This window comes from Marmota flaviventris, chromosome 5 (assembly GCF_047511675.1).
Source record: "Marmota flaviventris isolate mMarFla1 chromosome 5, mMarFla1.hap1, whole genome shotgun sequence".
Lineage (NCBI taxonomy): Eukaryota > Metazoa > Chordata > Mammalia > Rodentia > Sciuridae > Marmota > Marmota flaviventris.
In genome coordinates this window covers 143,479,915-143,494,095 of record NC_092502.1, presented here as the reverse complement: position 1 = coordinate 143,494,095, position 14,181 = coordinate 143,479,915, and the positions used below count along the sequence as shown (strand labels likewise).

General features: G+C 40.0%; 1 protein-coding gene across 4 annotated transcripts in view; it reads right to left on the bottom strand.

The window, feature by feature from the left end:
- Npr3 (natriuretic peptide receptor 3) overlaps nt 1-14,181 on the bottom strand; it is a 67,163-nt gene that overhangs the window by 36,186 nt on the left and 16,796 nt on the right. For all 4 annotated transcript variants that reach the window (XM_071612645.1, XM_071612644.1, XM_027936270.2 and 1 more), the window contains exon 3: nt 5,800-5,966. In XM_071612645.1, coding sequence (XP_071468746.1) covers nt 5,800-5,966 — 167 coding nt within the window. The remainder of the gene's footprint in view (nt 1-5,799; nt 5,967-14,181) is intronic.

Sequence of the window (14,181 nt, the reverse complement as noted above, 5' to 3'; positions counted from 1 at the left end):
GCTCATAGGAACTTGGATGAATGTGAAAAGTAGTCTCCTGCTAAAGAAGTGAACCCATGCCCTTTGATTTCACCTACCTAAGAAAATGGAGATTTTCACACAATGCCCCACAATTGGTGCCCACACTTCCGTGAGTGCCATCAGTGTGTCAGAGTGCTTCACACCACGGTGAACGACGTATTACATGTGTGCTGGCATGGGGATGCAGCTCTTAGAAACCCCCAAAGCTCATGGCCACAGATTTTATATGCCTACTTAAGAATGTGTAGGTGTGAGGATCCTGCCCTTGATGGTACCACTCACTATCCAGAAGCAAGCTGACAACCATGCTCCCTGGAGCACTCCAGCAACAGCAGCTGATGATCAAGAAAACAAATTTTACACTTCAGAAAAAAATAGGGATGACAGGTCACTGCAGATGAAGACAAGAGTCGTAGCCAGACTTCGTTGAGTGTGTAAAGGAGTGAGAAGAAACTGACATCTTCAAAGTGTGTATTTGTGCAGGTGGGTGCAAGGAAAAGAAGGAACTGCTGCAGCTTCTGGTCCCTGCCAGGCTTGCTCAGGGCCTGAGACACTTAATCTTCGGGTCATGGGTTTGCCTCCTTATTGGGCACCTTGTTGTTTAAAGGGTCAGACTGATGTAGTGGAAAAAGAAAGTCACTGGCCCAGGAGTGAGGGGATGCAACTAATCTTGGCTTGGCCATCACACAGCACATTCTAAAGCCAGATGCCAGTGCTCTGGAATTGGAAAGGCTCGTGTGGCAGAGGCCAAGCAGCTCCATTAAGATGCCCTTGAGTGGGAGCCACTGCACATGTAGGCGACCCAATAAAATCCACTAGAGAAGGTCAGGCAGGCACTTGGAAAAACTTGACTAAGGCATGCCCGGAGCCCTTCTGATACTTGAGGGCCTCTCCAGGGGGGCTTTTCTTTCCACTCTGATGAGCCCCAGATTGTCTTCAGGACCCCCATGTGGAGCCCTTTTACTGCTCCCCATAGCCATCCCCCACAGTACAAGTGCAAATGAACACCTGGCTTTGTGTACCTGAGACGGGCTAAGCACAGTGGACAGAGACACTGCTATGCTGACTGCGATTCCCCAGTTCCATCTGGAAAGGCTACCTCACACTCCCTGTTCCATCACTGGACAAGAAGGGGGTTGGATCTGTGATTCTTCTGATTTAATGATAACAAAATAATAAGCATAATACAGGTCAAGTATCCCTAATCTGAAATGCTTGGGTCCAGAAGTATTTCTGATTTTTTTTTTTTTTTTGGCATATACATGATGAGATATTTTGGGGATGGGACCCAAGTCTAAATATGAAATTCACTGATGTTCCATATATACCTTACACCATAGTCTAAAGATAAGATTGTACATCTTTAGTGCACCTGTATTTCAACTGTGACAGTCAGGTAAGAACAAGGTAAGGTGGGCAACTTCCCTCTTATGATGCTGTGTCAGTGCTCAGAGAGCTTCATATTTGGGAGCATTTGGGATTTGGGATTTTCAGATTGAGGATGTTCCTGTTGTTACAATAGTTCTTTCATTAGTTGCTTCCTCTGTGCCACACACACAGTAAGAGGATGCCAAGAGTGAACAGACACGGACCTCGTTCCTGTTCTCATAGGGTGTGGAAGAGACCAAAGGCTAGAAAATCCCACACAAAGGTATGGGGATATGCCTGAGAGATATGTTCTACTAGAAGGGATTAGAGTGCAGTGAGACAGTGTGGGAGGACATACTGAGAAAGTGGAATTTGACCAGGATATGGGGAGTACTAGGAACACAGGGCAGGCAGGAGCATCACTCACTTGACCTAGAGTGTAAGGAAAGAAAGTAAGAAAAACACCACTGAGTACTTACCACCCTCTGAATCCTCACTATGGGCCTGGAATTGTGTGGATTATTATTTATACAATTCTTGAGCTCTATCAACAACTTTTGACAATTAAAAATTATTATCCTCTACAATTAGAAAAATGTAAATTAAAACTACAACTGAGGTCCCATCTCACTCTAGTCAGAATAGCAATTATCAAGAATACAAGTAACAATAAATATTGGCAAGGATGTGGGGGAAGGTACTCTCATAAATTGGACTGCAAATTGGTGCAACCGCTATGGAAAGCAGAATAGGAATTACTCAGAAAACCTGAATGGAACCACCATTTGACCCAATTATCTCACTCCTCAGTATATAGCCAAAGGATTTTAAATCAGCATAGTGCAGTAACACAGCCACATTAATGTTTCTTGCAGCACAACTCACAATAGCCAAGCTATGGAACCAACCTAGGTGTCCTTCCACAGATGAATGGATAAAGAAAATATGGTATATATACACAATGAAGTATTACTCAGCCATAAAGAAGAATGACTTTATGACATTTGCCAGTAAATGGATGGATGTGGAGACTACCATGCCAAGTGAAATAAGTCAATCCCAAAAAGACAAAGGCCTAATGCTTTCTTTGATATGTGGAAGCTAACCCATAATAAGGCAGAGGTGGGCAGAACAACAGACATTCTGTAGATTAGACAATGGGGAATGGAAAGAAGGGAAATGGGGTAGGAATAGGAAAGACAATGGAATGAATCTGACATAACTTTCCTATGTACATATATGAAAACAGCACAGTGAATCCCACCATCATGTACATCCATAAGAATGGAATCCTAACTAGAATTAAGACATACTCCATGCTTGTATAACTATATCAAAATGGATTACGCTGTCATGTATAACTAAAAAGAACTAAAACACTTTTTAAAACATTATCATTCTTGTTTAATAGTGAGTAAACTATTAAAGGCAGCTTCAGAAACATGCCCAAAAAAACAATTACTTAGTAACAGAGAAAGCCAGGGCTATGATACTCCAAGCCTGTGTGTTTAACCACTGGGCAATGATTCATCTAATGGTAGCCACTGGCCCCATTAAAGCTTGTTGTATTGGAATGGATACAACAGGTTCACAAACAAGGAAAATGTACTTATAAAATATTACCCAAAGGATTATACAAGGTGACATGCACCAGTAACTAGATGATTATAGCACATGTAACACTCACAGTCCTGATAGAAGCTCAGACGTAAGCACTCCCAGCTTCTACCACACTACACACACACACACTGCCCAACCAACCACCAAAGTTCAGTAAAGCAGGAGTGGACATATTTGACCCAGAAAAGCTGATTCACAGGCTGCCAGAGCCTTTAAGATGGCCCAGCCTGAAGAGTTCCACCTAAACAGGTAGAGGATTGACCATAATTACACTCTCCAGGGCTGGGGTGGTGGCTCAGTGGTAGAGCACTTGCCTAGCATGTGTGAGGCACTGGGTTCAATTCTCAGCACCACATATAATAAATTTTAAAAAATAAAGGTCCATGAACAACTAAAAAATAAAAGATATATATATATATTTTAAAACTTATACTCTCCAAAATATGAACTGAGAGAGAGGGAGAAGCTCAAAGTCTTAAGGTAGAGAGAATACAGATGGCAAAAATTAGGAAAAATCTAGTAATGCAATTCATCACATTACAATTTTATAACAGAATAAACTCCTTGGTTTATACCCACAGGACTTAAAATCTGCATACTGTAGTGACACAGCCACATCAATGTGTACAGCAGCTTAATTCACAACAGCCAAACTATGGAACAAATCTAAGTGCCCTACAACAGATGAAGAGATAAAGAAAATGTGATAGATTATCATACAATATATACATACACATACACACACACACACACAAGGGAATATTACTCAGCCATCAAGAAATTATGAAATTATGGCATTTGCCAGTAAATGGAATCAGCTGTAACTAACCTATCCTTGCACATGAATACCAGTGTAACTCCACATCATGTACAACCACAAGAATTGGATCCTAATTAGAATAAATTATACTCCATGTATGTATAATATGTCAAAGTACATTCCACTGTCATATATATCTAAAAAGAACAAATTTTTTAAAAGCTATCAATTATCTCAATAGATGTAGAAAAGGCATTTGATAAAATTCAAAGCTCCAAATCACACAGGTGACAAAATTATATAGAACTCAACACACATACACACACATGCACACAAGAAATCTGAGAGCTGGGCACAGTGGCACATTACATTACATGTCTGTAATCCCAGCAACATGGGATGCTAAGGCAGGAGGATAATAAATTCAAGCCAAGCCTCAGCAACTGGGGGAGACCTTGAGTTAGGGATGTAGCTCAGTAGTAGAGCACCCCTGGCTTCAATTCCAAGAAGGAAGGAGAGAAATCTGAGTATGACCAATGCTTTGCATCAGTGTCAATATTCTGTTGTGAGCTTATAAATAATTTTCCAAATTCCAAAATGTTACTCTTGGGAAAAACTGGGCAATATACGCAAGGCATTTCTCTATATTGCATATTCTTTTTTTCTTTTTCTTTTTCTTTCTTTTTTTTTTTTTTTAGGACCAGGGATTGAACGCAAAGCACTTGACCACTGAGCCACATCACCAGTCCTTTTGGATTTTATTTAGACACAGGGTCTCACTGAGTTGCTTAGCTCCTCACTTCTGCTGAGGTTGGCTCACTATCCTCCCTCCTATCTTGGCCTCCCAAGCTGCTGGGATCACAGGCGTAAACCACCATGCCCGGCTGTTAAGCAAATTTTTATAAAGACAGGTATGATCTTATAACAGTAACTGTTTATAACAGAGGCACTATTTATTAAGTTCCAACTTTTTGACATAGATAGTGCTAAAAGCATCAAACCAATTATCTGCATTTTCCCAGCAGTGAGGTGTCAGTTTGGATCTAGGAGACTGAGTAATTTGTCCAAGGTCACACAACATGCAGAAGTGTGAGATATAGGCTGAGTGTAGTTCTGTCTGATGCCAATACCAGCACACTGTCATATTTCAACAAAGACTCTGGGAGATGACCTGTTTGGAAGTGACCATCTCTTGTAAAGTTGGTCCTGATCCAACTTGGGCAGGGACTATCCAAGCCATACATCGATCATTAAGGAGGCTTCTGTTTTGGATAGTGTAGAGTAAGCAGTTTTGAAAACCAGCACACCTACTCAGCCAGCCCAAGGGCCCACTGTTCTTCCTGCTCTGAGGAAGGATTTGCCATGGTGATACCACAGACGCCTCAGACACATGGTAAAACAAAGACACCCAGGAAGGTGTAGCTGGCTGCCTTCTGCAGTTAAGCAGTTCCCCTGCTTAATCCTTAGTCCTGGCTAAGCTTCTGACTTCAGTCTATTCTTAGAAAATGCAATAGTAACAACAGCACTTCAGGATTGGGAAGCCTGAAAAAGCAGCAGCTTGCAGCAGAAGGGAGCAAGGGCACTGTCTACAAGAAAGAGAAGCAGCCGACCATAAAGCAGAGACAGATTGCCAAAAGAGATTTCCAAATCCAAAAATAACTTCTGCCACCATGCTTTGGAGAAATCAGGCATGCAGAACCTGGGTGCTCCTTTGGTCATCTTTTCCTGATCCCTTCTAGCTGAATAGGTGATGGACGTCTGCAGACATTCTGCTCAGCATTAAGACCCCCATAAAAAGGCAATTTTCCTTCCAGAAAAAGTATAAGTGAAGGGCAGAGATGATAGAGGTGTGGTGGGGGAAGGAGGGAGGAAAATTGGCCGGGGGTGGGGGAAAAACACAGAGACAGTGACATTCAGACCTGAACTCGGAATTTCTGAATGGTTCAGAATGGGACACTTTGTCACCTTTGACTTAATTATAAGACTGTTTTCAGAATGCTGAAGGGCTAGGCTCATAATCAAGCACTTACGTAATCCTCCTCATTGAGCCCTTGTTTCTCAACAGAACTTTTCACCTCCATGGAAAACTTCTCAAACTCAGGTTTCACGGTCCTCAGTAGAGTGACTGTTTGGAGGGATGAGTATGCTTGCTTAGCCTCAAAGTCGTGTTTGTCTCCTCTCTTCCATGAGCCATCTCCTACGGGAGAAATAAAAATATTTATAATTCCAGGCCAGTCACCATAAAGAGGCCATTCTCTCTTTTCAACCGCAATGTGTCCTACATGTTACTTTTGGCAGCCAGGGCAAAAGGCATTGTCATAGTTTTACACTTGGGTATAATGTGACAATGTCGAGATCATTAAAGGAGAACAAGGCTCTTGGGACACATGTTCCTTTGAAATGTGAGAGAGAAAGAAAAGCCCTGTTGATGTAATTGCCTTATAATAACCATGTAACTGCAATTTTCAGCGCACCCCACACCCTGTGGAATTGCAGAACTACAAGAGCAAGAAGTAAGTAAGCCTTTGTTCCTTTCCATTCATACTTATTTTTCAAGACCTAAAATCAACCAAGGAGGTGAACCAAGTTTTTGCATTACACAAGTAATAGCATGCAATAGCAGATTATAGCCACGCACAACAATGGATATGCATGAGTATTATAAATTTGGAACTGTTTAAAAAAAAAGAATTTGCATCTCTCTGGGGTAAAAAGTAACTTAGGTAAATTTGAGGATTTGTATCTCTCTCATTTATTGGACAATATCCATCAATATATTGATGATAATAAATAAATGTATTGAGTACATATGTAATAATAATAAAGGCTTTTTTATTGAGCATTTTGTATAAACTCATGAGATGCTCTAATGGGAGTACTATCATCCTTTCTATTTTACAGATGAGGAAACTGAGGCAGAGACATTGAAGAGCTGGCTGCTTCACAGCTCTGCCTTTCACCAAAACAAAGGTAAGTTACATGGAGAAAAATCATTATTCTATTTATTTCATTTTTGAGAAACATGTGGCTTGTGGGGTCCTAAAAGGCAACAGAGACACCCAGATTTTGACAATTTTTCCCTTTGAATTATGATTATAATTCCTGGAGATCTCTGAAAATACAAGGAACACAACCGGTTGAAGTTCCAACACAAGTAATCTGTGCACCTCAAGCTCCCAGTGCACAGGAAATGCCTGAAGCCCAACAGCCAAGCAGCAAGGATGTCTCTAGAATAAGGGGCCATGTCTACGGTGCTCACTGTACTCTTCCAGAAGTTCAATAAAGACCTGGTGGCTCTTGAATTTCTATCACAGCCTGAACCGAAGATATCTAAACTATGTACATGTTATATGCAAGAAACTGACAGCCATGGTGGGCATCATAAATGTCTTGAATAGTCTCCATCAAATTCAAGAGCAATTTAGCATCTGATATGTAAACAACTAAAGTTATTAAAGGGTAGAACTAACAGTTTACTATGCCAGGGAGGGGAGGAGAGCTGGGGGAGAGGAAACAGAGCAGAATATAGATGAACAGGCAATGTGCTCCAAACAGGGGGAAGTTTTCATGCGAGAAGCCTCGTCCTAAATGTGAGAATAGGATTTTAATAGGAGGAGAGAAGGGTGGAAAGGCAGGCCTGGCAGAGTCTACAACACGGGCAAAGGTGCAAATGTGTATGACATCCAGTGGGCAGCTGGGAACCTCAGTCTGGAGCAAGAGAAAAAGCAGAGACAAAGAATGTGTTTGTGGAGGCATCAGTATAATCACAATCCTAATAATAGCAACCATTTATTAATTGCTTACCATGTGCCAGGGAGCTGCTAAAAGATAAATAAGACAGAGCCGAGGACATAATTCATTAAGGAGTAGATCCATGCATGCTCAATGAGCAGTAGATTAAATTTCAAGCTACCAAACCCAACTTGACAAAGTCCTCCTCCTCTGCTCTGAATCCTCCCAAACCCAGAAGAGGCTACAGTCTGAGCAAAGGCAAGCCTGTTCTCAGGGAGCTGGTGAGTCCGCTTCACCATCGCCAGGCTGGGTAAACCCAGCAGGGTGCCCAAGCCCCAAAACACAAATGTGGTGGTGTTTGCTAAGGTCCAAATCCATTGGCCAGAAAGACGCCAAATTCAAGAATGCCTAGGAAATTTTCATCCCATGAAGGAACCCATTTCTTACAGACCTGCAATAAACACTTATTGATTCATTTTTAATTGACTCGAGGCCTCGAGACTCCACAGAAGTGAAATTTCTTAGAGTTTCTCAGTTCAGGGAAAGAATTCTCTCCATGGGCACATGAAGGAGAACACTCAGCTCCATGGGGCTTTATACTATATAATCAGAAAATACGGTAGAACTAGAAACAGCAACTATCTCAGTTACAGAAATGGAAAAAAAAAAACCATATTTTGGGGGAAAGAATTGAAATCCAGGCCAATAAATCTGTCTACCACAGTCTAACAGGTAATAATTTTGGAGTTTTGATTTCTTGAAGAAAGAATGAAAACAATAGTGCTTCATGGATTGAAGCCAAGTGAAATAAGTAACCACTCACAACCTGCAAGTCCTGCTCCTGTGGGCATTTCTTAGTGCCATGTGTCCCATATCAGTGCTGTTGAAAACTAGGAAAGCAAAGGTCAGGTTGGCATGACACCCCATCAGTGGAGACAAATTTAATTCAGTAGACAACTGGGTGCCTCGGAGATTTATGGGCGGAACAGAAGAGTGACATGATGAGAATCATGCCTTGGGAAATAGCGGTGGATTAGAGTGGGGAGACGCTGAGCATTCACAGCCACAGTGATGCAGGCAAGAGGTTGTGAGAGGTCACATGGGGGAAGTCACAACCAAAAAATAAAAAATGGCACTCTGGTTGCTGAGGCTTATGACATACTTTCATTCTTTTTATTTCTTACATTTTTTTCTCAATGCATTAAGTTTGCAACAATAAACATTTAGGACTACTTTTTGTCATCCTAAAAAAAAGATAGCACTCTTGAGAATGAAAGTAGAGGGCTGTGCCAGAGGAATTCCAAAACTCCACAACAGTCAGAGAGGAAGAGATGCCAGAGAGGGAGGATGCTAAGGAGAAGAGGAAATCAGGTGATCATTAGAAGAAAGAGCGGAGTCACGGGGAGGGAGGTGAGCAACAGGTGTGGATGGATGGCTTCAGTTCAGTTCCAAGGTGACCACAGAATGTCCAAGTAACACCACCAGGCTGGGGTTGGAAACAGTGGTGTGGGGTAAAAAGACCTGAGCGTCATTTCCACAGAGCTCACTGTTAGAGCTCAGGAGCTACCTCCCCTGGAGAAGGGAGTATAAGAAGAGAGGGGGAAGGGTTAAGCACAAACACTTTGGGGAGGCTATTTTTAGAGGGCAGGAGGAGTAAGAAGAGACAGAGAGTAGCTAACAGAACCAGAAGAATGCTGTGTCATCAAAGCTAGGAGCATAGGATTTCCAGAAACAGGTGGATGGAAACAATATTGGATGCTGTAGTGTCATGCTGTCTAACCTAGTAGCCACTAGACACATGTTTAAGTTTAAATTCAGTAAAATTAAAAATTCAGTTCATCGATCGTACTAGCCACCTTTCAAATGTTCAACAGCCACATATGGCTGGTGGCTACCATATTGAGTGGCACAGAAGAGAACTAGACATCACACAGAAAGTTCCATTGGACAGGATTATTTTGGAAGCATGGAGCACCTTAATTAGTGCCTTCTGAGTTCTTGGAAGGCAGGAAAGCTCTATAATAATTTTAATAATAATGATTTCAAATATCTCAAATAGGATTTCCCAAATAACTTTCTACCTTACATTCTAAGATAATGCCAATGGACAAAAACGCCAGTAGATGCTATTAAAACCTCTACAGGATAATATATATATCATCTTCTCTCCAGATTTTTAAACCTATCTTTTAAATCTTGTTTTAAACCATTTGAACTACCCCATAATATATTATGTACTGAATCATAACCATATAATTTGGGCAAATCCGGGAATATTTTGTGAGCGCTCACCAAGACCAATCTAGTAATTAGTAAAAATGGACATACTACCAACATATTTTCTAAAAATCTAATATCAAGTAAATATTGATTAAAACAGAAGGCTTTCTCTAGAACAAGTATAAGGATTTGATGTGAGGAGGCATAGGGAAAGTGGGTATTGAAGAACTTTTAATAAGCATACATTTTAAAACATAAAATCTCTAGGAAGACCCTTTATTAATGATGTATAACAGAACTTTGGTCTAGGAGAATGTACCCATCTGCTCTTTCTGCTCCAAGAACAAAGAGGACAGTTGCCTTTTTATAAACACTGTCCTTTCTTTCTTACTAAAGGATTCCCAAATTGATTTAGGGTATCAGTGAGTACAAGGAAAAGCATACAATTCCTGAATTCCCTTGCAATCAATGATAGCCAATCTTACGTAACCAAAAGTTAATGAGTGAGGCTTCTAGAAGAGCCCTGAAAGAACCAAGTCAACTGGAAGGATCTCTTTTCACCTTTCTTGTCTTTCCCCTATCTTGTCTAGAATTAAAACATGATCTTTGGTGCCCTAGGCACCATCTTTGATCTTGAAAATGGACACCATGCACTAAGACTGAGGGAACAGGAAGACAAAAGAAGCTTGTACCCTGATGACATTGTGGATTCTCATCTTCATCTTTGACTTTCTACCTATGGAATTATTTCAAGTGAGATAATAAATCTCCACCTTTGTAATTGAAAGTCTTGGTTTTGTGCATGTAGGTATAATTCCTAATGTACCCATGTCCTTAGATACAGTAGATAAAAGTTTGTTAGTTTCATAAGAGAATGTATGGCCGGCCCTAAATTTATCAAGAAACTACAATTAGAGAAACTTAATTATAATTTTAAGTGCCATGTGTAATGGTCAAAGTGAACTAAGAATAATAATAAATATAACTAACATTTGTTCAAAGTTACATTCCAAAATGTTTGCTAGGTATTTTACATACACCCCTCATTTATTAGTCAGTCTGATGCCATAAGGCTAGTGCTATTACTATCAGAAGAAACTAAGGCTTGACAAAAGGGCAGGGTTAGTCACTTTGCCAGGGCTAAGAGTTAAGATATTAACCTTTATCTCTTAGAATGAGGAGTCAGGGTCTGGTGTGGTGGTGCCCTCCTATAATCCCAGTGACATGGGAGGTTGAGGAAGGATGATCACAAATTGAAGGACATCCTCTGCAACTTAGCAAGGCCCTTAGCATCTTGGCAAGACCCTGTCTCAGAATAAAAACTGAAAAGAACTGGGAATGTAGCTCAGTACCCCTGAGATCAATCCCCAGTACCAAAAATAAATAAATCAATAAATGAGTTAATATGTGGCTTAGCCTCTCATGTAGATTTATCCCAAGAGTCCACAGTCTGAACAAAAGTGTAAAAGGTAAAAAAAAAAAAAAAAAAAAAAAAAAAAGCGGGGGGACTTTAATCAGACACTTCAAGAATTTTTGTAAGTTGTATAATTCTGTGCAATTAAATTTTAAAGATGGAGAAAATTCCACTCATAGGACAACAAGTTTTTAAAAGTTATCCAGCTTTCCAAAATGGCAGATTAGAACACTCACATATCTCTCCATGTGATAAAATTAAAACAACTGGAATTTAGCTGCTCCTTGAGGATGACAATGGAGAACACCAGAGTTCAACAATGGACAGCCAGGACTTGGAGAAACCCAGAGACATAGGTTAGAGAACAGAGAGTGAAAGAAAACACCCCAGCACCAATGGCACTGAAGCAGGACAGAGAGAGGAGAAGGGCCCCCTGGCAAGGATAGAAGAGAAAGGGGAGAGTCCCCTTGAGCACCACTACCCAGGATTCAGCATCCTGCAGAAACAGAAGCCAAACAAACAACATTCCTAAGATTTACAAGGTGAACTGGCTCTGGAGAAGTTCTCTGAACTTGCCAACATGTTCTCATGGTACCATAACTGGAAGACATTTTGAGAAAGGCCCCGTTGTCTGAGCTTACTGCTTTGGGAATCAACACATGGAGGAACAGAGGCACTTCCTTTGGGAATCAGTGGTTTTCCAGGCCAGCTATAAAAGTCTGGAGAAGCAAGCAGTCGTGTGTTATGACACATGGGAGTCAGGTCTGGTGGATCACTCAGAAACTACCGACATCCCCCCCACAGCACAGGTCTTTGAAACTCCATAACCTCACTCTGCAGCATTCCCCTGCCTCTGTGTCCCTGTGGGCAGAGAGAGGTTATGCCCTGAGAGACGTGGGCGGGGGGGGGGGGGGGGCATGTCACAAGACTGGTGTTCCCCCTTTCCTCTGAGAGCATAGTTCCAGAGCACTTTGGGGGTTATCTGCATTCTGCACTAGCTCCATGATAAGCCACAGCATCAACTTCTATCCTGCTCTTAGTGCATAACCCAAATGCTCTGGAGAGAATTGTTTCTAGGGAGCTCTGTGTTCTTCCCTATGACTGACTACAGCCACAAATCACTCTTGCTAGTCACCTGAGGAGCACCACAAAGGAAAGAAGAGGGGGTGAATAATCCCGAGGTTTTGCTCTAAGCAAGGGGTACACAGCCTAAGAAGACATGGAGAAAAGATCTGATCAGCATAAGATGGGAAATTCTATTAGCACATTTTAACAAAGGAAAATTTTTATTAATACTCTCTCAAAATCCACTAACCACAGTCAAAGAAACCAGAGGAAAAGTACACTCTGAATTAGAATTAAACTCAACACAGCAAACCAATATCCCAGGACACACCATAAAGATAAGGCTATTTACTAAAACAAACTCTAACATAAAAGTGAAAGAAATATTCATCATAAATGATGTGCAAATCTCAACATAGAACCACTAGAAATTTAGAAAAAGCAAGACAATATGACACTCCTAAAGTTCATAACTCTGATAATGGATGTCAAAGATATCAAAGTAGATGAAATGCTGGACAAATAATTCAAAAAAAAATATTTTTAAAAAAAGTTCAGTAAAATCCAAAAGAGTACAAATAAAAAGCTGAATGTATTAAGAAAGACATGAAAGAGCATGTCAATAAAGAGATTTTGGATGAGCACTTCAATAAAGAGATAAAATTTTTTAAAAGAAACCAAGTAGAAATCTTAGAAATGAAAAGCACGATAAGTCAGTTAATAATCTCAGTTGAAAGTTTAACAACAGACCAGGAAAAAGCAAAAGAAAGAACATCAGAAAACTCTGCCAAAATAGTTGCCATTCAAATACAAAGAAAAAATAAGAAAAGATTGAAGATAACATAGAATAACTCTGAAACACAATTAAAAGACCAAACATCTGAATAACTGTCGTACTGAAGGAAGAAGAGATACATGCTAAGGGAATTAAAAACCTATTCAGGGAAATAACAGCAGAAAATTTTCTACATTTTACGAAAGACATGAATCCCCAGGTACAGGATGTATTTAGAACCCCAAACAGACATGATCAGAAAAGAACCTCTCTGCTTCACATTATAAATTGTCAAAAATACAGAACAAAGAAAGAATATTGAAAGCTGCTACTGAGAAGTGCCAACCTAGATTGAAAGGCAAACCTTTCAGCAGATTTCTCAGTAGAAACTCTAAAGGCCAGGAGGGCATGGAATGACGTATTTCAGGTCCTGAAAGAAAATAAATGCCAATCAAGATTACTATGACTATCAAGGCTAAACTTCATATTGAAGGAGAAATACAAACCTTCCAAGATAATCATAAACTTAAAGAATTAATGACCACTAGACCAGCATTACAGAATATACTTAAGGGAATACTACACCCAGATGAGGAAGAAAGATTAACAATCACAAGAGCACAGGAAAGAATAAATGTTACTAGATGAGTAGACATGCAAATGAGAAATGAAAAGAATCAAATATTACCAATATAGTAAACTTTCAAATGTCTAAGGTGAAAAAACAATGAACAATGAACACAGAATATTCAAAACAACCCAAAGAAAAATCAACAAAATGACAAGAACAAGTATAAATCTTTCAATAATAACCTGAATGTAAATGGTCTTAATTCTTCAATTAAAAGATACAGGTTGGGTAAATGCATTAAAAGAATTCATGTCTACTAAGATGGCACTACAGAAAATACTTAAAAAAAAAGAAACGCTACCCCAAAAAACCCCAGAACTCACAAATGAATAAATCTTATTTGAAAAGTAAGCAAATGAGAAATAGAACCAAAATAAAAAATCAAAATGGCAGGAATTAATAAACATCTCTCTATAATAACATTGTATGTAAATGGTCTCAAGTCTTCAACCAAAAGACATAGGCTGGTAGAATGAATTTATAAAGAAGATCCAACTATGTGTTGTTTATAAAGACTCACCTTACAGGCAAAGACAGCCACAGGCTGAACATTAAAGGATGGAAATGGATACACT